Below are 25896 nucleotides of genomic sequence, written 5' to 3'. Positions count from 1 at the left end.
ACATATTAGGAATTGAGAGATAATACAATTAAATTCAAGTAAAATATTGCCAAAAAAATTACAACCTACAAAATTTCAACTAAATTTTCAATTGTTTAGCTTCTCTTGATTTTTCCTCCTTTTTAAATTTGTATTTAACATTTTTCTATAACATTTAAATTTGGATGTACTAGTTTTTGGACTGTTATCGCAAGTTATTTTGTTAGATATGCTCCAGATTTGGCCTCCGTGCTGACTAATCTAATGTATATGCACTATTCTAATATTGTATAACTTCCTATTAAAAATCTGATTTTAAAATGTAGATTTGTGAGGGGTGTACTTCATATATGCTAAGAACTTTATTAGAAATTAGTTAATAAAAATTAAAACTATATACACACACACACACACGTTTATGATACGTTTAAAAATGTTCTTAGGAAATATTTGAAAAAGAATTATAATAGGCTTATAATTTTGCCTTCAACTGTAACTGTGATCATACTAAATTGTGTTCAATTTTTTATGAATCACAAATTTTTGCTGACAATTAAGTAAAATCCAATTTGTACTTTATGCCTTTGCTTTTAAAATCTTTAAATATTCTTGTTTTAAATGTGCCTGACAAGAGATTTATGTACATAAATTGTTACACCGAATGACTAAAAAACAAGACACATTCTAATGTATGAAAAAAGCTGCATTACACTGCATTTCCTCTTTGACCTCATCCATTCATCATAGGGAGAGTTGAGATATCGGCTGACTGCATCATTGTATGACACAATGACAATCTAAATGCTATCTTTAGTTCAGTTCATTCTTATTTTAATTGCATTCTTTCCTATCAACACTGTATCATGATCATAAGACCAGACCCACTCCTAAAAACACTGCAATTTCACTTACTAGCCTGTTGACTAGAGATAAAGTGATCCATCACACATCTCTGCACTGATACAATTATTGCTAAAAAAAAATCAGCGGATGCTAAGGGAGAATTCACAAAAAAATGGTATTTCTGTCATCATTTTACTCACACTCCTCGTTTCAAACATGTTTAAGTCAATGACCTCCAGTAGTGTAAAGTAACAAATTACAAATACTCAAAACTCTGAGTAGTTCCTCTCAGGAATTGTAATTTACTAAATGGTTTTAAAAATGTGCACTTTTACTTTCCCTTGAGTACATTTTTAGTGCAGCATCGGTACTTTTACTCCACTACTTTCCTTCAAACTGTAGTCACTACTTTATTTTTCTTGCCTATTGGGGATTAGAAAAATCAGTAAATCGCACATAAGTAAATCGCATTATAATGAACTACCTTAAGACATCGGCGATTTATTATTGCAGCAAATTATTCTGAAGCATTAAAAGTGTCAAAGAGGAGGTCCAAAATCTTTACACGCATTGACCCAGAGATTGTTTAGATGCATGTCACTGATGAGAAGATGACGGATGTTTACTTTGTTGACCGAAATGGCCTTAAACACCCAGTAGGCACAAAACGTCAACATAACGTCAGATTGAAGTTGTACCCCAACATTGTGGGGACGTTGCATTTTGTTTGGAAAAGAAAATCGAATTGATGTCAGAATTCAACGTCTAATGATGTTACAGCTTGACGTTGTGTGAACGTTACCACTATCAGATGTTGGATTTTGGTTGCCAAACCTGATGAATAAATGTCAGTATTTTACTTCAACATGATGTTGATTTAAGATGTAAAAAATGTGTCATTTTATGTCGTTATTGGACGTCAAAATGACGTTGTCTTTAGATGCTGGCTAGACATTGAATTCTGGTCACTTGACATCACAACCTAAATCTAACCTAATATTAACATCTTATGATGTTGTGTGCAGAATGTTACGTTTACACACATCCACAAAATACATGTAAATGCATCAGCTTTTTACAGCGAAATACTCACTACTCGAGTACTTTTAAAAAGGTCTATTTTTACTCATACTTTGAGAAACATTTACAACAGATACTTTCTCTACTTGCACAGGATTTTTAAGAAAATAATGGTATGATTTTTCAGTACTCTTTCCACCACTCCAAGATAGCTATAGGTTTTACTACTATGAATTTGAATGGCTGCCAGTTTTCTTAAGAAATACAGTATTCAACATTTCAAAAACAATTTATATGTGTTGAATTTAAACAAACAAATTACATTTTGTAATATTAAACTTAATTTGTTTAAATTCAGCCTAAACAAATTGTTTACAACTGCTTAAAACTTTTAGTAAATCTAAGGAATCATCTTTGAATCTTTTTTTTTCAAAATATATTTTTAAACTTGTCTTACACTCAAAAAAGTGGTGTGCCGTTTGTTTAAACTATTTATTTAAATTGAGCTGAAACAACACAATTCTTGAGTTTTTTTGGAGGGACAACTTAATTGTTTTTTGTTCAATCCACTTAAAGTTGTAAAAACTAACAAGTTTTCTTAGTTTATGTTGTCCCAACATAAATCAATTGTGGAAAACAAAAATGGGTTTTGTTCCATATTTTTAGGACTTTAAAGTAAGGTTTTGATCTACTTCCAATGTTGACTAGGGTACAAACACACGCATAACTTACCAGATAAACTCATAAAAAGTTCATAAAACACACGAACGTGAATAAATGGTGAGTAACATCCTTTTTTGGGGTGAACTAAGTGACCTCCAAAAAAAAAAAAAGACTTGTGTCATACATTATATTGTTTTAAATACAACATATATGACATAAGTTTATTAACGATTCAGCATCCAAAAGTTACAATCTGGGGTAAAAATCGCGTTAGCGTCAGGATATAGATAAGAAAACAGCTGTTATTGCAGATAGACACCTTACAAAACGTTGTTCGCTAGGGGCGCCATTACACATTTTAGTAGAACCTCAAGCGACTGCACTCAATTAGACAAACGCTGATAGAAAATGTGACCTCTAATAAAGTAGCTGCTCTTTAAACTTCTTACCTGAAGTTCACACCAAGCAACTTCCACAGTGGTCTCCGTATCCAAGCCTTTGTAGACGGTCTTAAAAGACCCCCTTCCAATCTCAATGTTAAATTTCAGAAACCTTCCGTCAGGTGAAGTCGCCACAGCTTTAGTCTCGACCTCTTCCTTTTCCTCCTGCTCGCGTTTGCTCTCAAATGGGGCTCTCGACAAAACCACTTTCTTCTGGGTGCTTTCATCGTCCGAGTCCGAGCTGGCATCAGCCTCCTGCGCGCTGGGCTCCTCGGCGGCCCAATTGTCCAGCGGTCGCGGGTCCGAGTCCTGCGTCTCAGGGGGTGAACTAGAGACAGGTGACATCGGAGGAGAAGAGTGCGTCTTTTTCTCCTCGTTGGCGTTTTCCGATAAAATGTTGTCGGCTGACCAAGAAAGTGTTTTCGTGAGAGGAGCGACGCTCTCCTGGGGCTCCACGTCCATGGTGTGGAGTTTGTTGAACCTGTAGGCATTCCTCCTGGAGTTTGCCGAGTGTCTCCTCCGTCTCGGCGGCAGGCGCGCTGGGAAGAACGAGTCCGCGTCAAACCCTGCAGGCAACTTCGAGAAGCCAAGACCAGCCATGTCAACCTCAGCCTGAGACATTGGAGCAGGTATCGGTGCAGTTAACATCAGAAATGCAGCGCGTAATCTAGCGCATTAGACGTCCAGTATTTCTACATAACAATTTAGCCTAACACAATCCTCCAGACCATAACAGCAGAACTTCTCCAGGAGCTCAATGCTGATTGTAGGCTATGTTCTTATAATGTCCACGCGATTGTGGAATAATGCGAACGCAAGTCAACGTTCTGTAGAAATGTTAATCGATCAGATATTTGCTGGATATTGATTCGGTTATTTGATTTATCTTAATATCTTGGTGTGACGTTCGACCGTCTCCACAGAGCGCATGCTGTGGCTTTGCTTTCCAAACGCAAGTGTCTGTCTGTACGCTCTGCTCGGCTTTGCTCCTCCCTCTGGAAAAAACACCTAAGCAATTAATCTGTCAGGGACCACTAACAGTCAAACTGCAGTGCCTTTAATGCAGTCTCTTGCCTCTCTGACGGATTATACAGTTGTCAATGTAATGGCAAGCCGTTTAAACGTTTATTTTGTGAAAATGTGTTACTTTTAAAATGTTTGCTTTAATAAATAGTAATTATTCCGATAGCTTCAAGTATCTTTCATTTTCTCTAGGTCCATTAAATACCTAGAAGAAGATACTTTGTTCAATTAGAAGAATTTATTCAATAAAACAATAGGACTAGGCATGTCACAATAAACAATATATCAACTTATCGCACAGCATATGGACATGATCTCAATCACTTTTGGCGATACAATATGTATCGCCCACACTTAACCAATCCTAGCAACGTTTTAGCTGATTGTGCAACATCTCGATCTCTATTGGAGGTGTCAGTATGGTAAAAAAAAAAAAAAAAAAAAAACACTGTAGTATTTACTATAAGTTATTGTAGTATATTTTTATGTGGGTGCCTGATGACTGAAAATAGATCTGGTAGCAGATATTGCAGCTTTTACTACGTTTTAATTTGCACTTTTATTGTTAACATTTATTATTATTTATTTAGGATATGCATTTTCACATTTTGATTCCAATGCCTAAATATTAATGTGTTAAAATGACTACAAAGAAAATATAAGAATAAAATAGTATGTAAGCAATATATTTTGGTGCAATATATCGTACAACAAAAAAATAGATATTGTGACAGGCCTAAATATGACTAAACAAAAGGCTAGGTTCACAAGCCACTACGTTTTTTGCAATAAATTTCATTAGCATCTATAGTATATAAAGCTCAGTTTCAGTTTCCTTTATTTTGTCATTCAAAACATCACAATAAAATTGTAATGCAGAACGAAATTCCGCATCTCCGCATCTACAGTAATGCAATGCTTTCCTAATATCTTCTTTACCTGAAAGAAAATGTAGATCTTTGAAGAACTTTACTAGGTTTTTACTTGGGATGGTTCACACATATGGGAAAATTCTCTCATCATTTAGTCATTATCCACTTGTTCTAAACATTTATGAATTTCTTTTTTTCTTTTATGAAAGAAGAGGAATGTTGGAAAGCAGGAGACATTGAATTACATATTTCATACTATGGATGTCAATGGCTGCTGGTTTCCAGCATTCTTCAGAGTTTCTTGTTTTGTGTTCAAGAGAAGACATTCATAAATGTTTCAAACTACTTAAGCATGAGTAAATGGCAAAGACATTTCAAGTTTTGTGTGAGATGTCTATTTAAAAAAGAACTTTAAAAAAATACATAGTTAACCTAATTAACCTAGTTAAGTCTTTAAATGTCACTTTGAGCTGTATAGAAGTGTCTTGAATATCTAGTAAAATATTATTTACTGTCATCATGGCAAAGATAAAATAAATCAGTTATTAGAAATGAGTTATTAAAACTAATATGTTTAGAGATGTGTTAGAAAAAAAAATCTTCTCTTTGTTAAACAAAATGGGTGGGGGGGGGGGGGGGGAGATTAACGGGGCTAATAATTTTGACTTGAACTGTTCATTATATACATGTGTGGAATGAATGTAAATGTGTATATACGCATGTTATATGTTCCCAGAAAAAAACTATAAAAATAAAAAAATAAATTTACATCGAGTAATCTAGTCACCTTTAAAGGAATACATGTTGAAACTGCTTGCTATTTGTCCATTGCATAAATTACTTTGGGTTTGTCAAGATTATTACAGAATCGATAAGTTCAACTAAGTTCAGGAAACCCTGCAATTTTGAAATATTCAAGAAACAGCTTCATAATAAATATGCAATAGATAAGTTTCAAATCCAGCTCATTTAAAAGTGAATGCACTTAAAGTCCACACATATCTCCCATTTTTCATTATTGTTTGGCATTGGCAATGTTCAACATGTAACCCAAACATTTGCCTTTTTTACTCCAGTAAACTGCTTGTCACTCAATCTCGCTGATGTCTTTTTTTGATTTTTAAGAGTGAGCAGGCTTCAATTATTTTACACTTGACTGATGAAATTATTTCAGTGCAGTTCCCATGATATTGAATAATTAAAATACCTCATAACATTCAAGGCATTGCCTAAGCTCAAAAATGTCATTGAACATTTTTTTGGCATTGAAAACTATGCCTTCCTGCTGTATTTCATTAGTTTTATAATCACATATTCAGGATTCCACTGCTTATCCGAATATTGGAGAGGTCATCCCTCCCTCAATGTGATCATGACCCTATGATCATGTTACAGTAAGTGGACTATACATAACAAAATCTAATAATAGGCCATCAGCTGATGAGTCATTTCAGAGTTGCATAAACATAGACATCAGGTGTAATAAAAAACCCAACATGTTGATGTTGCTCCGGCACGTGCCACATGTTGATACACATCGATATCACTCTAAGGCATTTACATATTTAGTGAAGGACACTTACAAATATATTTAATGGGTCCGTGTGACTTAATTTTATCCCATTCACATACAGCATGTATATATCACATAGCAATACAAATAAACTGCTTGGCTTACTATTTGCACCAACTACATTCTTAAGAACAGAGATGGCAAGAGTACACACATCCTTTACTCAAGCAGAAGTACAGACTCATGTTTAAAATGACTGGTAGAAGTTGAAGTACTGATTACACTTTTGTACTTAAGTAAAAGTAAAGTTTTATGGCCTCAAAAATGTACTTAAGTTAAAAGTACCCATTACTACCGTTTTAGTTTCACTAGTTGAGTAAATATCTGGATTCCCCCAGTCTAAAGACATGTGGTATGGGTGAATAGGTAAACAAAATTGTCCGTAGTGTGTGTGTGAGAATGAGTGTATGGGTGTTTCCCAGTACTGGGTTGTGGCTGGAAGGGCATCCACTGCGTAAAACATATGCTGGAATAATTGGCGGTTCATTCTGCTATGGCGACTCCAGTGAATTTACAAAAAAGCACTTCTTCCACAGTATTAGATAAAAAGACCAGAGAAGTCCCATGCAAGATGATTGGAAGTGTACAAAAGGCTCTAACCTTAAGCATTTATATTGTGGCATACTTTTTAACTGGAATGCATCTCTCTTGTTTACCTGTGATCCGATTGAACAAAATGCGTCATCTTGTAGTGTAAACAGGGCAGCCTCGGTCATGTTAAAAACTTCAGGTCTACTTAGGCATCATTGCCTTTCTTATAGTAATCTTTATAAACTAGCTTAGTTGAAGTCAGAATTATTACCCCCCCCCCCTCCCTTTTTTTTCTTTTTGATTTTTTTAAAATATTTCCCAAATGATGTTTAACAGAGTATGGAAATTTTCACAGCATGTCTGATAATATTTTTTCTTTTGGAGAAAGTCTTATTTGTTTTTTTTGGCTATAATAAAAGCAGTTTTTGAAATTTTTTAAAAGCCATTTTAAAGGTCAAAATTATTAGCCCCTTTCAGCTCATTTTTTTTTTTTTGATAGTCTAAAGAACAAACCCTCGTTATACAATAACTTGCCTAATTACAATAACCTGCCTAGATAACCTAATTAACCTAGTTAAGCCTTTAAATGTCACTGTAAGCTGTATAGAAGTGTCTTGAATATCCAGTCAAATATTATTTACTGTCATCATGGAAAAGATAAAATAAATCAGTTATTAGAAATGAGTTATTAAAACTATTATGTTTAGAAATGTGTTAGAAAATAATCTCTCCGTTAAACCGAAATTGGGGAAAAAAAAATAAACAGGGGTGCTAATAATTCTGACTTCAAATGTACATACTGTGCGTGATAGCCTCAATAGTATCTGGATGCAGCCTTTATGATACAAGCTGAAATTGCAGACACAATGCACTCAATGGGGCTAGTGACGTGACTGTGAGAGGTAGGGTTAGGGTAGGTGAGCACATTAAAAAGCATTGGCTGCAGCTCAAATTGCATCTGCACAGAGTCTGCAGCCAGACCCCTCTCGATAGCCTTGGTTGAAAAGCCGCGCACTGCAGCATGCAGGCACACAATGAAAAATGACAAATAATATAGATCGTGCCACCAAACAAAGTAACGACTGTGGTTTAAAAATGTAAGGAGTAAAAGTCAAAAAGTTGTCAAAAAATAAATAGTGGAGTACTGATACCAGAAAAATATACTTAAGTACAGTAACAAAGTATTTGTACTTTGTTACTTCCCATCTCTGCTTAATAATGAAGTTTGTAAAATAACACTGAAAAATGATGGGTCCCAAACAATCCATTTGTGTTGGGACAACATGAAGGAATAAGTTAACGTTTTAGTTCTTACAATTTAAGTGGATTGAACATGAAACTTAATATGTCCTCCTTAAAAAACTAAAGAATTGTGTTGTTTCAGCTTAATTTAAAAAGTTAGTTTGAACAAACAGCAAATGTGATTTGAGTGAAGATTTTTATAGTGATTTCAGATAACCATTTAATGAAAAAAAGAGAAATATTTAAATTCTAAGAGTAAATTTTAACAATCTAAATGTTTTCAGTAATAAAGAAGCTTTTGGGCACTAAAAAGCGATTAGTTGACTTAAAAAAAAAAATTAAAAAAGTGAGTAAACCTGCTGCTTTTAAACCGATTAGTTTAGTTCAAAAAAGCAAGTAAACCTGTTGCCCTAAAATTATTAAGCAAGCAACTACATGCAATACACTGTAATAAATGCTGGGTTTCACACAATTGATGTGTGTTGGGAAAGAAAATGAAGAAATTAAGTAAACTTAAATTTCACAAATTTAAGTAGATTGAACATAAAACAGTTCAGTTGCCACACAGTTGATTTGGATGGGAGAAAATGGAGGAATTAAGTTAACCTAATACTTTTTACAAATTTAAGTGGATTAAACGTAAAAACAATTAGGTTGTCCCCAAAAAACAAATCTCAAGAATTGCATCGTTTCAGCTCAATTTAAATTAGTTTGAACAAACAGCAAATTTCAGTGTAATATGAGTGTAATTATAAAAAAGTTAAGTGAATACAAGTTTACATTTACAACAGGTTTACTCACTTTATCAAGTAAAGTCAACTTGACTTTTTTATAGCATATGGATGTTTGAGATTCTTCATAGAACTGCAGATTCCAATAAAGAGCGTTTATTTTTAGTGACTTTTTCTGCACCATGCCATTTATCTTTATTTCGAGCAGTCTCTTGCTGACAGTGTCTTTGTTATTATGGCTTAGTCTCCTGGCAATGAGCTGATGACCAATTAAAAGGACATAGACTGATTATGATCGCACAGAAGCGTGAGATTCTGGCTACTCAAGCACAGGTCATTAGTTTCCGACTGTGTGTGATTCTATTGGCTTAAACACTCGGAGGATTAGCTCTGAATCGTGCTGTTCTACCAGCGGGCCACCAGGGAGTTTTTATGTGGGCTGGCAGGTGACTTGACAACAGTGTTTGTTCATTTACACAAGTGTGATCTCAGGAGCACTGAACACTCAAGGCCAACAACAGGAAAAAGTCGCATACAATCAATATTCTCTCATATATTAGTTGTTTAGTGAAAACACTTGTTTACATGACTTTCATAATACACTCTTAAAAAGTATTTATACGCATTTTGGGTTAACCTTTGACATTCATGGTATCTTTTTACTAGATGAAAGGTTTTTAATAATGTAAAAATTTATTTATATTATATTTTATTATTTATATTATATATTATATATATATATATATATATATATATATATATATATATATATATATATATATATATATATATATATATATATATAAACTTTTTTTATTAATAAAAAAAAGCACTAAACAGTGTTATGATTTGTTGACTTATGTACCTACATCCTTCCAAATGATTAGAAACCTGCTCAAATCTAGAGAAATTAGCAATTTTAACTAGAAGTATCTCATTCGGTTCTCAGCGCTCTCGTTTCCCTTAAACTGCTTTCTGCCATACCACAATAATAATACATTTTGAAAACCAGCAGCATGTAATGAAGATGACAACTCCTATGATTCCATACTCCGTCACAGCGACATTAAACTGCAGCTTTGTTTGTTGTGAATTTGTGCCCTCTAGTGGCAAAAATTCTAATAATGTGCCTTAAACATGTTAGGCCCAATCCCAATTCTACCCCTTAGTCCTTACCCCTTGAAGCTTAAAGGTGTAGGGCTAATTGCAAGGGCTAGATAGCCCTTGAAACAGATTTTTCAGGACCACACTTGAAACCAAGGGGTATAAAAATTTCCAAGAATAAACCAGCTACAATGGTATCATGGCTGCACACAGAAGTAAGGAGATGCACAAATTAGTATATTTTGTCATACAAATTTTTACAACAAACAATCACACGTTTTAATACATTCACAACGGCATTCTTTTCAGCATTTTACCTTCATGCTATAAAAAAAACTAAAATAAAAACCGCTACATTTCGCTATCTATAATCACTAATAAAAACTTGTGTATAGCAGTCCAAAAACATACTGTACTTTCACATCTGTCACTCGAATACCCTGTCAGAAAAGTCTAGTGGCTGGGAATGACCTTTTTACAGTGTCTGGTATAATGTTCATGTTGTTTTCGTGTGATTATATAGATGAATATGGACATGGTGTAAACGCACAGTGCAGTTATGATCTAATTGCCGCATTATATTGTTCTGATAACATGATATTTATTTTCAGGAAATCACTGAAAGCACTGATCTTAACTGGAATAACTACAGCAGTCGCAGTTCTTACGAGTAAATTTTAGGTAAAGGTTTTAGGTTTCAAGGAGAAGGGGAAGCAGAAGGGGTAAGGGTACATAAATAGAATTTGGATTGGGCCACCTCAAATTTTAAGTCTCTTACTTTGTAAACACATACAGAAATATTTGAATGAAATCTGAGCAGTTTCTGTCCCTATTTTTGAAAGTATAATCATCCAAAATAAAGCATCTGAGTGTGAGAATTTGAGAGTGTGTGTTATCAAACTGATCAAGATGTTTTTTTTTTCATTTAAGCTCTCTCGGTCACCAAATAAAATAACACATTAGATTTGTTATCAAGTTACTAAATGAATTCTCTTTAGACTTGAAGTTAAAGGCAATTTGGATTCATTTTTGGATTTCTTTGTAAATAATTTTATGACCAATTATTTCAGGATGAATTGTTTTTTCTTGGAAAAACAATGTATTTTGGTTTGGTATTTTAGATCAAATCTCCCTCATTCTACACAGACAGCAACAGTCCTGAAGTCCTTAAAGTCCAAAAAAAAGCTATAAAAGCAATATTGTGCACCCAAACAATTTCTTTATTCAGCTATACAGCATCAAGTCTTGGTGCACGTTTACTGCAGGCAATACAATGTATCGAGGGTTAGAGCTCTTGGATTTAATCTAAAAAAAATTAGCTTGTGTTCTGAAGATGAACAAAGGTGCCAGGGGGTTTGGAATGACATGAGGGTATATAATTAATAATGTCATTTTTATATTCAGGTAAACTAATTCTTTACAGTAAAATTAACAATTTAAGTGTATTTGCCACCAAAAAAATAAACTTCCCAACTAATGAAAAATGAGTTACTACCTTAATTACCTTAAAGTTGAATCAATGTAATTACAAAGTGTCATCACACAGACAACCAATTAACTAGAATGTTTAATACCTTTAGTAATCTTTTGCTAATTCTTCTGAATGACTATTTGGACACCTTTGTTGTCTGTACACAAACCTTTTGACCTTCATTTCACACTGACATTATTTTGCCATGCAAAAACCAAGCTCAAAGTAGACAAGTTTTAAAATGTTGTTTCTGCCTTGCATTGTGATCTGTAAAAACGGAGCCATTTGAATACAGTGAGGAATGTACACACACGTGACACATTGAACCTATCCTTAAACCAACATTGTTGTCCCAGGGATTCGTTTTCATTGTCTTTTAAAATGGCTGCTGCTTCATAAAATCTTCATATTACATTCCTGCAAATATTACAGGAAATTGCCATCCTGTGGCAAGACATGAGTGTCTTTAAGGTGAAATAAATGATTAACTTTTTTTTCTCTTTTAACCGGAGCATCACTTTAAAAACTAGCTTTCAGAATTATTTTGGCTGCTTTAAAAACGTGATCTAAAACAGAATCAGAACACCGAAGGCCATCTCTGTGTGTGTGTGTGTGTTTGTCTTGAGAACTTCACTGGAAAGCTAGAATGACAGAATATTTCACAAACATTCTATCAAAATACTGTGTCTAAAAATGATAAGGAAGAGATGATTGTGGACCAGGATGGAGCTCCAGATGAGCTTGTGTGGTGCAGATATTTTTCAGCAGAGTTGAAGCCCAAGGCAGGTGACACACACAAACTTAAAGACATACAGTACAGCATGTGCGAATGCTTATCAGTACGAACATATTGCTTTTAAGCGAGCAGCTGGGCCTCTGCTACTCGCCCCCTCCTCACATGAAACTTCAGCCGAATCATAATTCATATTAAGAACACGTACTAGTAAGTCATGTGAGAGATGTGACGATTGTTGTGCTATTCTCAAGAAATAGTGACAGTCCTCTCCGTCATCTTTCTGCTTTTTTTATCTCCCTATTTATCTCTGCGCTGAGAATGAGTGGAAAAAAATATGAATTCGGAACCTGCAGGGGGTCTACTAAGGGAAATGAATAAACACTGTGGATTATTTAGCTCTGTAATCACTATATTTATCATACTCATACATTTTTTTCTAATTACAATATTGGCATTTTCTAGGTTATAATCAAGCCTCACCTCAAAAATAAAATAAAATTTCCACTTGCCATCTTGCCACTTGTTTCATAATAATAATTGTTTTGACAATTTTTGTATGTGTACTGTATATTTTCATTATGTCATATACCCACAGGCATGCATACATTTGAGAATGTTTATTTATATTTATATATAATATGTATACAATACAAATGTTAAATTATCGATTTTGTATAGTTTTGTTTTTAATTCTGTGTGTGTGTATTATTATTATTTCAGTCTATATAAAACACACACACACATCTTATGTCAATACAGTCTTTTATTTTGGATTGCAATTAATCTTTGCCTAGCACTAATAGTAAAGTAGCAGTAGTATAAATGATAATAAATATATTATTTTAACAAATAAAAAACATTAAAGACAATAATAATTTAATTGCAATTAAGATTATTATTGTATAGCACAAATAATAATAATAATTTTACACAACTATTATACTCATCATCATCATTTAATATTATTCATATGATTATTACAGTATAATATTCAAAAATATTATTTGTCACAATCATTATTATAATAATATAAATTATTAAATTATTATAAATTATAATATTTATAATTATAAATTATAATATTATAAAGTAATACTAATAATTTTATTTATTGCAATGTTAGTTGTGTATTATTTGATAAAAAGTTATGTAAATAGTAATATGTGAAATAATAATATTAACAACTATTATTATTACAATGATATTAAGATTACGATTATTAGATTGAATAAATAATATAATGAAAATCCAAAATCAATTAAAAAAAATGCTCAGGGGTAGCTTAATTAATGTGTCGGAGCTCTTTGGGTAAAAGATTCATCAGAATAAACAGCAAAAGTAAGTCCAAGGCATTTGAAAAAGGTAATAATATAGTACTTTTACATTACAATCATCATCACCATTCATTGTTATTATCAGTTAATATAATGGAGTATAATACAAAAATATTATTATTGCTATTACCATTATTATAATATACAAATTATTAGTTACGGAAATAATAACCATATTAATAACAATTACTATAATTTCGTTTATTGCAATATTAGCACCAAAGTTTATATTCAAAATATATTAAAAAAACAACTGTCCTATGTAAAATAATATTATTAACTACCATTATTATTACATTATTATGAGATTATTAGATTGAATAAATTATATGGTACTTTTACATTACCATCACCACCATTCAATGTTATTACTAGTTACAATAATATAGTATAATACTAAAACATATTATTATTATTAGTTACAGTAAAAACAGTAGTAAGTATTACTATAATTTAGTTTGTTGTGATATTAGAACCAACGTTTATTTTCAAAATATAAAAAACCATATAAAATTAAACCTCTAATATTGAAAAGTATACATACGTGTAATATTTGATAGAAAGTTATGTAAATTGTCCTATGTGAAACAATATCAACAACTGTTATTATTACAATAACATTGAGATGAGATTATTAGATTGAATAAATATAGGACTTTTACATATTACTACTATTATATTATATATATTATTATTATTATCATCATCATAATTATTATGATTTTAGCTATTACCATTATTATAATGTTAAAATTAAACAAAGAATTACACAATACATTTTAAAATTAAACAATATTTACTAAAAAAATATTGTTAAAACAATAACAGTATTAATAATAACTACTATAATTTAGTTTATTGTAATATTAGCACCAAAGTTTATATTCAAAATATTTAAAAACATAAATTAAAACTCTTCTACTCAAAAGTATACATATCATGTGTAATATTTGATAGAAAGTTATGTAAATTGTCCGACATGAAACTCTTGTAAAATCTGCACTACATTTCTGAATAAAAGCATTGCCAAGTCCACCTTTTCTAATAATAATAATAATGATTTCATTTTAATAATTCATTCAAGCACTTTTACTTTGCTCATATAAACAAAGCCTTAATCTAATAATAATAAAAATTACAATGTTTATTTGATAGTATATTTATATTATTTCCTGTTTAATATATTGAGATAATAACATGGCCATGCCTGTAACACCGAATCATCACAGCAACAACAACAAAATATACATAAAATCGTTACATAATCAAAGCATCAAATATGTAATGAAACTTGATACTTTGACGATATATGAGCAACGTATGCACTAGTGCTGTTCTTGAACAACACGTGACCAAAGACGCACAGTATGTCCTGGAAGTTTATCAAGATCTACTTGCATACAGTAATACAGAGTAAACACACTAACCTGCTCTCAAAGTGACTTCACATGCCTCCATCTAGTGGAAGATGACAGAAAACACACCTGAAACAAACTCCAACAGCCAAAACACGAAGCCTGTCGAATTCTATATTATTATTTTTATTAATATAATGGTCTTATCATCAAACATAGGAAATGACAATGACTTAAATAAATAATTTTATACTGAAATCATTGTACAAAGTTCATCAAGGCATATTTATAATGTGAGGGAAATGTGCTCAGTGCTAATAGGTGCTAGCAGATGCTAATAGATCCACAGAGCATCATATGTTTACTGTCTTGCCAAAATTGCAATGCTGGGAGTCCTTCCACAAAGAGAAATGGAGAGTTTAAGAGTTTGCCCCTGTCCGAGGACCCTTCATGATGAAGGTCTTTGCCTCTTCATCCATCTCGTCTATGATTTTCTCTTGTTTGACTGAGAGGATGGTGTAGCCGACTGATGATGTGTTGATTAAGGCCACACAACTACAATTAAGGCACAATGATATTAATAATTTGCTTGCTTGATTTTTAATTATTAAAGGGAGAGTTCACCTAAAAATAGACAATTCTGTCATCATTTACTCATCCTCAACTCCAAATTTGTTTTCTTCTGTTAAATACAAAGGAAGATGTGCTGAAGAATGTTGGAAAGCAGCAGCCACTGACTTCAATGATATGTTTCGTTCTTTTATTGATGTCAAAGGATGATTTTTCAACATTCTTCAAAACAAAGCTGCACGATGCTGGAAAAATGACATTGTAACGTTTTGTTTTTCTGTGTTATTCATTGCGATGTGAATATAATTTCAGGAGAGGACTAGAATAGCTTAGTTAAAAAAAAAATATCATAATTTAATATTGATTAAGAAGATTTCATAGAACAGTTAATCTGCAGCGTTTTATCTATTTCATCTAACTGTATCTAAGTATAAATTGAATGATCATATGAAAATAAACAACACTGCACAGTCTTCACTGCATAAAAAAAATACTGCAAACAACAAATGTTATTTCTTATACACAAATGATTTAAATGCTCTGATAGCTTACATTATATGCCTTACAGCTATAAATTACACTCATGTTATTTACATATAATCATACACACTCATATAATTAAGAAATGAATAAACTGGAACTGAAGCTGACATTGTAAATTGTGCAGTGTGACAATTGAGGATTTGCACATTGCAATGTCGATGTTGAAAGGATAAACATGTATTATGCAGCCCTACTTCAAAATATCTTCACTTGTGTTCAACAGGAAAAAAAAGAAACTCAAATGTTTAGAACCACTAGAGTCGTCTGAGTAAATGATGGGGAAAATGGTATTGTATTTTTTAATTAATGCCACGTCAGCACCTAAGGCTATTTTCATGGCAAGAACATTTTAATAATAAATATACAAATTAAAACAACAAACAAATGAATACATAAATTAAATAAGATTTTGATTTTTAAATGTTTTTAGTGTTAACACATAAGAAATCTGACATTTTTTCTGGTGTCACTTTGTTTAAAATGTCCTTAAGAGAGTTCATTTCATGAAAAAAAAGTCTTCTGGAATCATTAAAAGCAAGACAGTCCAGTAAAACGTGTTGGGGTCTTCATCTTTAATTTAAAAGGCGTGGGTTAATATTGTACGTCCAATACGACATCGGGTGTAAAAAAAATAAAAAAATAAAAAATAAATCACTTGATCAAATCTAGTCTTAAAATTCTGTTTAGATTTGGACAGGTTGGATTTCATATAATTTATTCTTTTCCAATGCATCCCACTCCTCTCTGAAGGAGGAATTTGGCATTTGTTTACCACTTGACTCAAAGCGTCCTTAGCAGCTGCATCAGCTCACTCATTTTCTGAAAGCCCAACATGTCCTGGAACCCAGCAAAATATGTGATAAAACTGTTTTTGTAAATGGTGAACTTTGGTTCAAATATTTTCAATCAAAGGATCATAGTTTTTAGAAGATTCCATCACCTTGAGGCATGATTTGGGGTCTGTAAAATGAGAGTTCTTTTGTTGGACATTTTCTTTATGTTCCAATGCTAAAAGTAAAGCATGTGCTTCAGCTGTGAATATTGAAAATTCGTTTGGCAGACTGATTCCATAACGTTGATGTCCAGTCACAAACCATCTGTAAATATTGGTGAGTGTTTGGGGAAAATGGTAATTTTCGGGTGAACTGAACTGAAACGTTAATAACGCATACTAGGATAGTTACAATTACTGGTTTCAAGGTAAACCACAGTACATTTTCTGATGGTTAATAATACCTCTTCTAATTTTCATTATCATTAAATTGTGAATGATTATCACGAATTTGAAAACACAAACAGTAAACACTTGCAATCAGCTAATCTCGAAATGCTAAGCATATGTATGCGTGTGCGTGCGTGTGTATGTATGTATGTATGTGTATATATATATATGTGTGTATATATATATATATATATATGTGTGTATATATATATATATATATATATATATATATATATATATATATATATATATATATATATATATATACACATATACATATATACATACACATACAGTTAAAGTATGTTTATGTGTATATATATATATATATATATATATATATATATATATATATATATATATATATATATATATATATATATATACACACACACACATACATACACACACAGTTAAAGTATGTTTATTTTTAAAGTGTGTGCTGCACACTATTGACAATACTGAGATGAAGCTTGATTACACAAAATGCATTGTGAATCAGATATTCGATATTTGTCAAACTTAGGCCTTTTTTCATTTTTATAATACAGCTTTGGGCAATTTTGGGAGAAATTAATGTAAATAGTGATGCTTTTGAGGTAGTTTTTCAGGTGCAGATTTAACAAACAATACCTTGAATAAGAAACTTAAGTGTACATATAAACACACACACTTATAAGTGTTTTGCATTCATGTTGTTTTTGATGTTTTTTTTTTGTGTTTTTTTTTTTACTTTTTTAAGTGCCATTAGCCATTGACTTAACATTTTATGAATGTCTAAAAATGAGTTTCATCAAAAATATCTATTGAATTAAAAAAAAAAAAAAAGCCAAGTACACCTTGGATTGCCCAAGGACAAATTAACAGCTAAATTTAATTTTGGGCTGAAAATCCCTTCAACATTTCTTAGATTACCATGCAAGTATAATAGTTTGTGACTATGGCAGTCAGTCAGAAACATTTATTTCCATATATTTCAAAGAATCATCTGATAATATCCCTGTCTTTTAGTACTTATATGAAAATTAATCACTCTAATCATAGTCTTCAGAGTTAATGTTGTTAATTATCACTTACACCGTCTTTAAATCCAGTTTTACTATAGTAACTTTATTTTAAAAGCAACTATGGTCCCTGAAGAGAAATTGTGCTTATATTATACCAGCATGACAACTTTTAAAGTGAAAACTATAAATATACATAATAAATAATGTACCTGTATCGATTGCATCTTAAGTTTTTTCAAATTTTATTTTAAGGCAAGATACTGCAGTCAAAAACATTATGGTTTTCTTCATGGGCCTGACAGTTTTGAGATTTTGGCTTTTCGTTGTTTCACTTGTCACCATTTATCAATTTGTGTCTGTAGATTGTAAATTTAAAGACATTTTTAAATGAGGTTTATTTTATGAATAGACTATATATACACTTTATAAGTTTTTAACGAGGAATGCGTTCACAGATTATTTGCCGAATTACATTTTATTCTACAAAAATAACTGAAAAAAAAGTCCATTCGCACCATTTTCTTAAGTTTTAAGTGATAAAAAGACACACAAAAACGTAGTTTAAACGTGACTAATATGTAAACAAAAACCTATTTTAAAGCGGACTTCATCCAACGTTCAAAGCCAATTGAGCACATAACATTGCGCAAACCTGAATTACAGAAGAAAAACGTTCAATCAATCCAACAGGAAAACTATCGAATAACAATTAGTTCAAAAGTTGAATCTGTTCACCTGCAGTGAGTGCCACTGTTGAAATCAAAGCATTTGAGGTCATGTTATGAAACTCTTGAAGGATACAGAGGCCCACCACAAAGGCTCCGATGGACAGGCCCGTGATTAAATTACATCTTCGGACTTGTTTTGAGTGCAACTTCCAGTATTCCAACTCTTGCTGTCTTTTAAGCATCTGTTTCTGTAATGGTGTCAGAGACTTGGGCTCTGCTGAACACGCGTCCTGTGTCTTCGCCTCCATTTTTCTTCCGTGTTCAGTGACGTTCGTCTTCTTCGTCTTCTTCTTCTTCTTCTTCTTCTTCTTCTTCTTTCCTTTCTGTATTGTTTGCACATATACCGCCCCCTAGGGTGAATCTGCAGGCACACCAGACCTATTGTTTGCTCAGACAGCGCAACCTGCTGTTGGGTTGGGTGAAACGGCAGGTACAGAGGACCCCACTGCACGCAGACGAGCACTTTCTAGCAAGTAGCAACATTGGTCACGTGAGTAAGGTTGTTGACTTTATTAAAGCGATTCCTGAAAATTAACAGGTTTTATGGCATAAATTATACTCCAACAAACAATTATTTCAGTGTTGGATTTGATCAAAATTAGTGTCAAAAGATATCATTAATTTATGATATTTACAGCTTTTATTTTCTGTGTTATTGTACCATTCTGGGACAATTTTCTAGCAATGTTTTCTGGCAAAAAAAAAAAAAACGTTAAAGTAAAACGTTTAAACAAAATGTGTAATATATAACGCAATTATTATTATTTGTAACATGTTTTAGTGCTATGTAGGTACACGTATTACTGTATTATCTATGTGAATGTGCTTGCACAGACAATAACATTAACACAATAACAGTTTAACAGTTGTTATTAAGTTCTGTAATAATTACAAATAAGATCTTTGGAAATCAAAATATCTGTTAATCTGCATATAATTTACAATATGAGCTCTCTTTAAAGCAAAGATAATTTGCTTGTGACTTGTGTATTTTTTCCCAAATGGACATTACAATTCAAAAAGGGGGTCTCTGCCAACACTAAAACAGTGCACCAAATGCTGCAGATATTTCCACTGTTTTTTTGCTCGAGAAATAAAAAATCTCCTCAACAAGAATGTTGCATTTATTTTATTTGATGTTACTTCCTATGTAATAAATAATTATTAATCCTATTATTATTTTTCACCATTTTTCTCTGCATTGTTTACTTGTAGGACCTCATGAAAAAGTACACAAAAATGAAGTTTGTTTTGAGAAAATTACTCAGAGTACTATAATTTATTGTATGTGAAGAAGAGATCATCTTTATTCCCTCACCTCAATACTAAACAGTGCGATAAATCCTTAATGATTAAAAAAACAATGAATGACGGACAATATTTAAGTAACTGAACAATATCTATTTACAAATTTACAAATACAATTAATAGAAATACAACCGAATCCTAATCTAGTATGTTTAATATTTTATATAATAATGTATTCAATCATAGCGTAATATTTTATAGTAGAGAAAAATATGTGGCACTATCTGAGAAAACGGTTCTGAGCGTGCAGTTGGGTATCCGAGCATGCAGCTTCAACGTGCTGTTGTTGTTGAACTTTATTATAATAATTATAATTATTATTATTATTTCGGGTTTATGCTACGGGTTTGCTGCTACTCTTTGATTACCGATAATCTCTTCTTAACATAGCTCTACCGTTTTCTAAAAATCCATTTTATGTAGTTTCTTTTATTGTAAAATCATCTGTAAAATATTTAATCTTTCATTTGAATTTATTTTTATGATACATTTAGATTTGAAAATAAAATGTTTTCAGTGCATCACATCAGTCGTATTTACATGTTTTCTGTAGCTACAGATGATTAAAACTGTTCATCGAATTGCGCAACTATATTAATTAATAATATTCTGCCACTTTTTTGGATTACTGAATATTTGCTCCAATGTCAGATGACTCGCTGCGAATAACCAGAAGATGTCGCTATGAGTTAAAGTATGAGGGAACGTTTCATCACAGGAAAATAACGGAGGGAGCATTTTAATCCCATAGCGGGACACTAGACCTGGTGACTGATCTTGTTCTTTTCATTTAGGCTGTTTATTCACTTATTTTTTATGACTTTGCATTACTGCCTAAGTTACTGACTAAATGAAGTTTATGTAATGATACTGTTTACATGAACACAGACAGATCATGGCTTCATATAGATATATATATATATATATATATATATATATATATATATATATATATATATATATATATATATATATATACACATACATTTATACACACACATATGTGTATACACACACACACACACATATGTATGTATGTATGTATGTATGTATGTATGTATGTATGTATGTATGTATATATATATATATATCTTGTTTAAATTGGTAAACTGGTCATTAGTAAACTGGAAAAACAAAACAGGCAGAAGCTAAAAAAAGTGAAAAAGAAGGCACCATCATTTATTCATAACTTCTCACATTGCGTTGATCTATAATAAAATGATAATATATCTGTTCACTGTTTAAAACTAAAAAATACACATGTATTATCATATTTTCAAAAAATATGCACTTTTATAATGTCAAAAACATGTTGATCCATTTCCTATATATATTCAGTAATTACCAGTGTAAAAACTATGCACATAATTGCATACAATTAAATATGCTATCCGTTTTATTTACAGAACATGTTTCTGTGGTAAAACTGCCAATTATTTTTATATAAACAACCTATTTAAAATATGTACAGCTTTATTCTACATCCACAGTTTGTATTTAACACAATTCAAATCCACATTTCACTTTGCTGCATAATGTTCATTATATCCATTTTTCACTTCAATACATTGTACTGTCAGCATTTGTTTTTTAGACAATGTTTGAGCTTTAAGAATTACAGACAGTGGAAGAAAGTTAGTCATACAGGTTATTATTAATAAAACTCTTTCCCCCCTTTTTTCATCCACAGATAAGTTGACAAGCCAGTGCTTCTTCCACGTTAGTGATTATTGAGCACTTTAAAGCTGAAGTTACTTTTTTTTTCTCCAGAGAAAAAAAATAATAAATGAGGCAAATGTCCATACCTTGCGTTAATTTGTTAATTCAAAAACTGCACAGAAATCTCACAGAAAAAAATAAAATTAAATGTTTGTTTAGCTAACTAAAAACTCTCTTGTTGTTCCACAGGAACAGTTTTGGATGAGTAGCAATAATATACCGTATATTATTCAGTAACATATACACACATGTGCTCTGCTTGCCTAATACCCATTTTAAGTGTAGTAATGTCTAACTGAGAACACCACTGCTGTCTCATCCCAAACATAAAACCTTGATAAATTAGATTTTCTTTTTAAAATCCATTTGATCGTATCAGCTGATGATCCTTTGAGCTTTTTGGCAGTACCAAAATAAAACAGACGGCATTCAGGAACAAGAGTTTTGAGGTGCAGATCCTTCTGATGTTTCACAAGGCACTTACTATTTGATCTGTGCAGTCAATATCCAGTCAGAAGGCAGTCGTTTTGTTCAGGGATAATGGGAATGAAGGCATTGATCAATGCATTCTCTTTGCTTCCTTAGGGAGATTTCATTTGGTCTGGAAAAGCTCATTGAACTCGTTGAGTACGAGCTCCACAATCTGGTTCTGGAAGACCATGTGCATGGTGATGTTGGACTCCTCCTGTGGCCTCAGCAGTGTTGGACCAAACACAATGGCCGTGCTTTGAACAGACATGCGGTTCATCTCACCATGCTCAATCACCCTATGGGACAAATGGTCACTTGGTCAGTTCTTTTAATAGATGAATTATTTAGCATAAATATTTATCACAGTAATTTATTTTTGGTCATAAATAAATTGAATATTACAATAGCCATACAAAGTATAAATATATTGGAATATCATAGGAATGACCCAAGGAGAATGTACTGAACTACTGAAATGTATTTAATACTTTATATAAAAGTTTTTTTGGTAATGGCAGCTTAAAGACGCCTCTCATTCAGAGAATTAATGAATAGCTCTGGTGTGATTTTTTTTTTTCACAGACTTTAACAGAGTGTAAAAATCTTGATAGTTCTGTGGGTCTCGTCTATCAAATCTGATCTTTAGTTTGTATTTTCAATTGAATTCACGTCAGGAGATTGGCTGGGCCATTCTTCAGCTTGATTTTCTTTCTCTAGAAGCATTCAAGAGTTTCCTTGGCTGTGTTTTGTACATTGTCTTGCTGAAGTGTCCACTCTGGTTTCATCTTCATCATCCTGCTAATGTAGATGAAGCAGCGAATATTCATTTACTATGATGTAGGGCACACTGAAGAACTACTGAGAGATTTTAGCTGCTGTCTGGGCTTTCACTGCCTTTTACACCTCCCTTTCTTCATGTGTTCAACACTTTTATACTGCGTCATTTTATTACACATAACTCATTAGCATTACTACATGCATTTCAATAAAGATGCATTTGGTGCTTCTGCAGCTTTTCTTAAATGAGTCGACCACTGTTGATATGAAAATATGAATGATAACATCAGTCTCATACTTGCGGAGATGTCTGAAGAGAACCTCCATGGTGTCGTGGTTGGGCAGAGGCAGATTTCTCACCAGATCTCGAATGTATGATACTTTCTGGCTGTAGTCACTAATTTCTAGAAAACAAATACAACTTTTGAGTCAATATAGATACATGAATTAAGTTTTTGTGCTGGAAATTAATGCTAGTATATCACTTTTTAATGGAATCCCTTCAGTTCTTACAACAATCAAATATAGTCAAAAGGAATCATAAATCATCTTGATAAATGGCCAGTTTCATGTCAAAATAACTATTTTTAATATCTAACAATTAAATAAAGTGTCAAAAGTTAAGACAAAAAGCAATCAATTTGTTAAAATGGGCTTCTCTAAAATGAAACAGACTTACGAATAGCAGCAATGAACTTATCAAAAAAGCTGTAAGGGAATAGGGGCTCAGGAAGTTCACGTAGGAAAAGCTTCAAAGCTCCAGTGATCACATGGATCTCCTCCCACTGGCCATCCTCCAGATCCAGATCCTCCTCTACACAAAGAAAGAAATATACAGTATTTTATTGTCAATAAAACAGTAGTTCCCTTTCAATATTTCACTTAACATTGCAGAGCATCCACATTTGAAACTCCCCTCCTTCCAAACCTATCCTGTAGTTTTATTGGCTCACTCCAGTCCCAACTGTCGACTGTCCAACTGTTGCCAAGCATGTATGCCAAGCATGTATTGTAAGCCCCCTGAGCTTGGAGTTTGATTAAAATACAAAACTCTTTCAGTCATTCATTCATTCATTCATTCATTCATTTTCCTTCAGTTTAGTCCCTTTATTTATCAGGGGTCGCCACAGCGGTACGAACCGCCAACTTATCAAGCATATGTTATACGCAGTAGATGCCTTTTCAGCCGCAAGCCAGTACTGGGAAACACCCATACACTCTTGCATTCACACACATACACTACGGCCAATTTAGTTAATTCAATTCACTTATATCGCATGTCTTTGGACTATGGAAGAAACTTGGGCACCCGGAGGAAACCCACACCAACACGGGGAAAACATGCAAACTCCACAGAGAAATGCCAACTGACCCAGCCAAGATTGGAACCAGTGACTTTCTTGCTGTGAGGCGACAGTGCTAACTACTGCAATAGTAACTGTTTATTCCCAAAAAAATATTTACATTCACTATAATAACTCTGTTCTTACTGTAACTTGTAGTGATCTTTTTATCTAGATTGTGTTTACCATGGTCAGCTTTATATCGCAGCTTCTGGATGACAGCAAGGTTTCCACTCACTCTGTAGATTCCATCTATTTTCAGACCTGAGGCGAGCAAATAGACATTTAGATGACCTTTATTTTAAACCGATAAACATGTATTCACACAGGAAAATGAACGCTTACCTCTTTTCTCAACTGAACGGATGCATTTTTCCACAAACTTGGGCACGGTTGTGTTTTCTCGATGACAGAGGGTGTCTAGGTGACATCCGAACACATTCTCTGTAAAGACAGAGAAATGGTAACAATGAGTATCATGTTTGTGACACTACACTATACTGAAATTTCCCTGTCTTAACTAACAACACTAAAGAGATGTTACTTTCTGATGATGATTTACCAGAGTTGTAGATTGATTCACTGATCTTATTGGTGAATTTAATCTGTTATTACGGTGATGTGCAATAAATTCAACATATTACAATACAGGGTTTCTGTTCTTAGCCAAAGGTCAAATTACCTGACTTTTCAATGATTAAAAAACTACTATTTTTGTGGCGTACAATGAACAAACAAACAAAAAAAAAAAAACAAGAAAATGTTTTGCTTTGCATAAAATGTTTCATTAATTTAAATTTGGGTCATCCACCTCAGATTTTGAACAGAAATTAAAATAAACATAGCACCAAGTCTAAAACCCAGTGGCCATTTTGTAGACAAAATCTCTTGAAATTGCCTGAGTTAACAGATACTGGTTTGTGACTGCATTTGACTTAGCAGGCACTTAAATCAAATGGCACTTAAAAATAACCTAACAATAACAACAAAAAAATCAAAGTGATAAATAAAACCTGATATGGTATAAAAAAGATTACACTTTATTTTACAGAAAACTAAAATTAAAAGCGACAAACAAAAGTACCCAACATTCCATGACTCACAATTTCAATGTCTGGAATAGACCCTTTAAAATTCCATGATATTGCAGAAATAACCCTGATAGTCGCTCCATGTTTCTACATCCCTTTAATCAGGTTTTAAAAACACATTGTACACTAAATATTTTGAACATCTGGATCACTTTAGACACAACAAGCATCAAAAATCACAGCATGTATCTCAAAAAGGG

General features: G+C 32.4%; 3 protein-coding genes across 5 annotated transcripts in view; all 3 read right to left on the bottom strand.

The window, feature by feature from the left end:
• wnk4b (WNK lysine deficient protein kinase 4b) overlaps positions 1 to 3921 on the bottom strand; it is a 117715-nt gene extending 113794 nt beyond the window's left edge. The window contains exon 1 of the mRNA XM_056453365.1: positions 2955 to 3921. Coding sequence (XP_056309340.1) covers positions 2955 to 3593 — 639 coding nt within the window. The 5' untranslated portion in view covers positions 3594 to 3921. The remainder of the gene's footprint in view (positions 1 to 2954) is intronic.
• An 11166-nt stretch (positions 3922 to 15087) lies between these two features.
• LOC130218505 (cytochrome c oxidase assembly factor 3 homolog, mitochondrial) lies at positions 15088 to 19327 on the bottom strand. The gene is given in 3 exon segments (XM_056450711.1): positions 15088 to 15443; positions 19061 to 19286; positions 19289 to 19327. Coding segments are annotated over 3 exon segments (372 nt in total). The 3' UTR covers positions 15088 to 15336.
• A 2123-nt stretch (positions 19328 to 21450) lies between these two features.
• Positions 21451 to 25896, bottom strand: part of arhgap27l (Rho GTPase activating protein 27, like) — a 45325-nt gene continuing 40879 nt past the window's right edge. For all 3 annotated transcript variants that reach the window (XM_056453364.1, XM_056453363.1, XM_056453362.1), the window contains 5 exons: positions 24951 to 25049; positions 24792 to 24869; positions 23942 to 24076; positions 23561 to 23666; positions 21451 to 22781 (listed from right to left, as the gene is read on the bottom strand). In XM_056453364.1, the coding sequence (XP_056309339.1) occupies positions 22607 to 22781; positions 23561 to 23666; positions 23942 to 24076; positions 24792 to 24869; positions 24951 to 25049 (593 nt within the window). In that variant the 3' untranslated portion in view covers positions 21451 to 22606. The remainder of the gene's footprint in view (positions 22782 to 23560; positions 23667 to 23941; positions 24077 to 24791; positions 24870 to 24950; positions 25050 to 25896) is intronic.

This window comes from Danio aesculapii, chromosome 3 (genome assembly GCF_903798145.1).
Source record: "Danio aesculapii chromosome 3, fDanAes4.1, whole genome shotgun sequence".
Lineage (NCBI taxonomy): Eukaryota > Metazoa > Chordata > Actinopteri > Cypriniformes > Danionidae > Danio > Danio aesculapii.
This window is presented reverse-complemented; position numbering and strand designations above follow the sequence as displayed.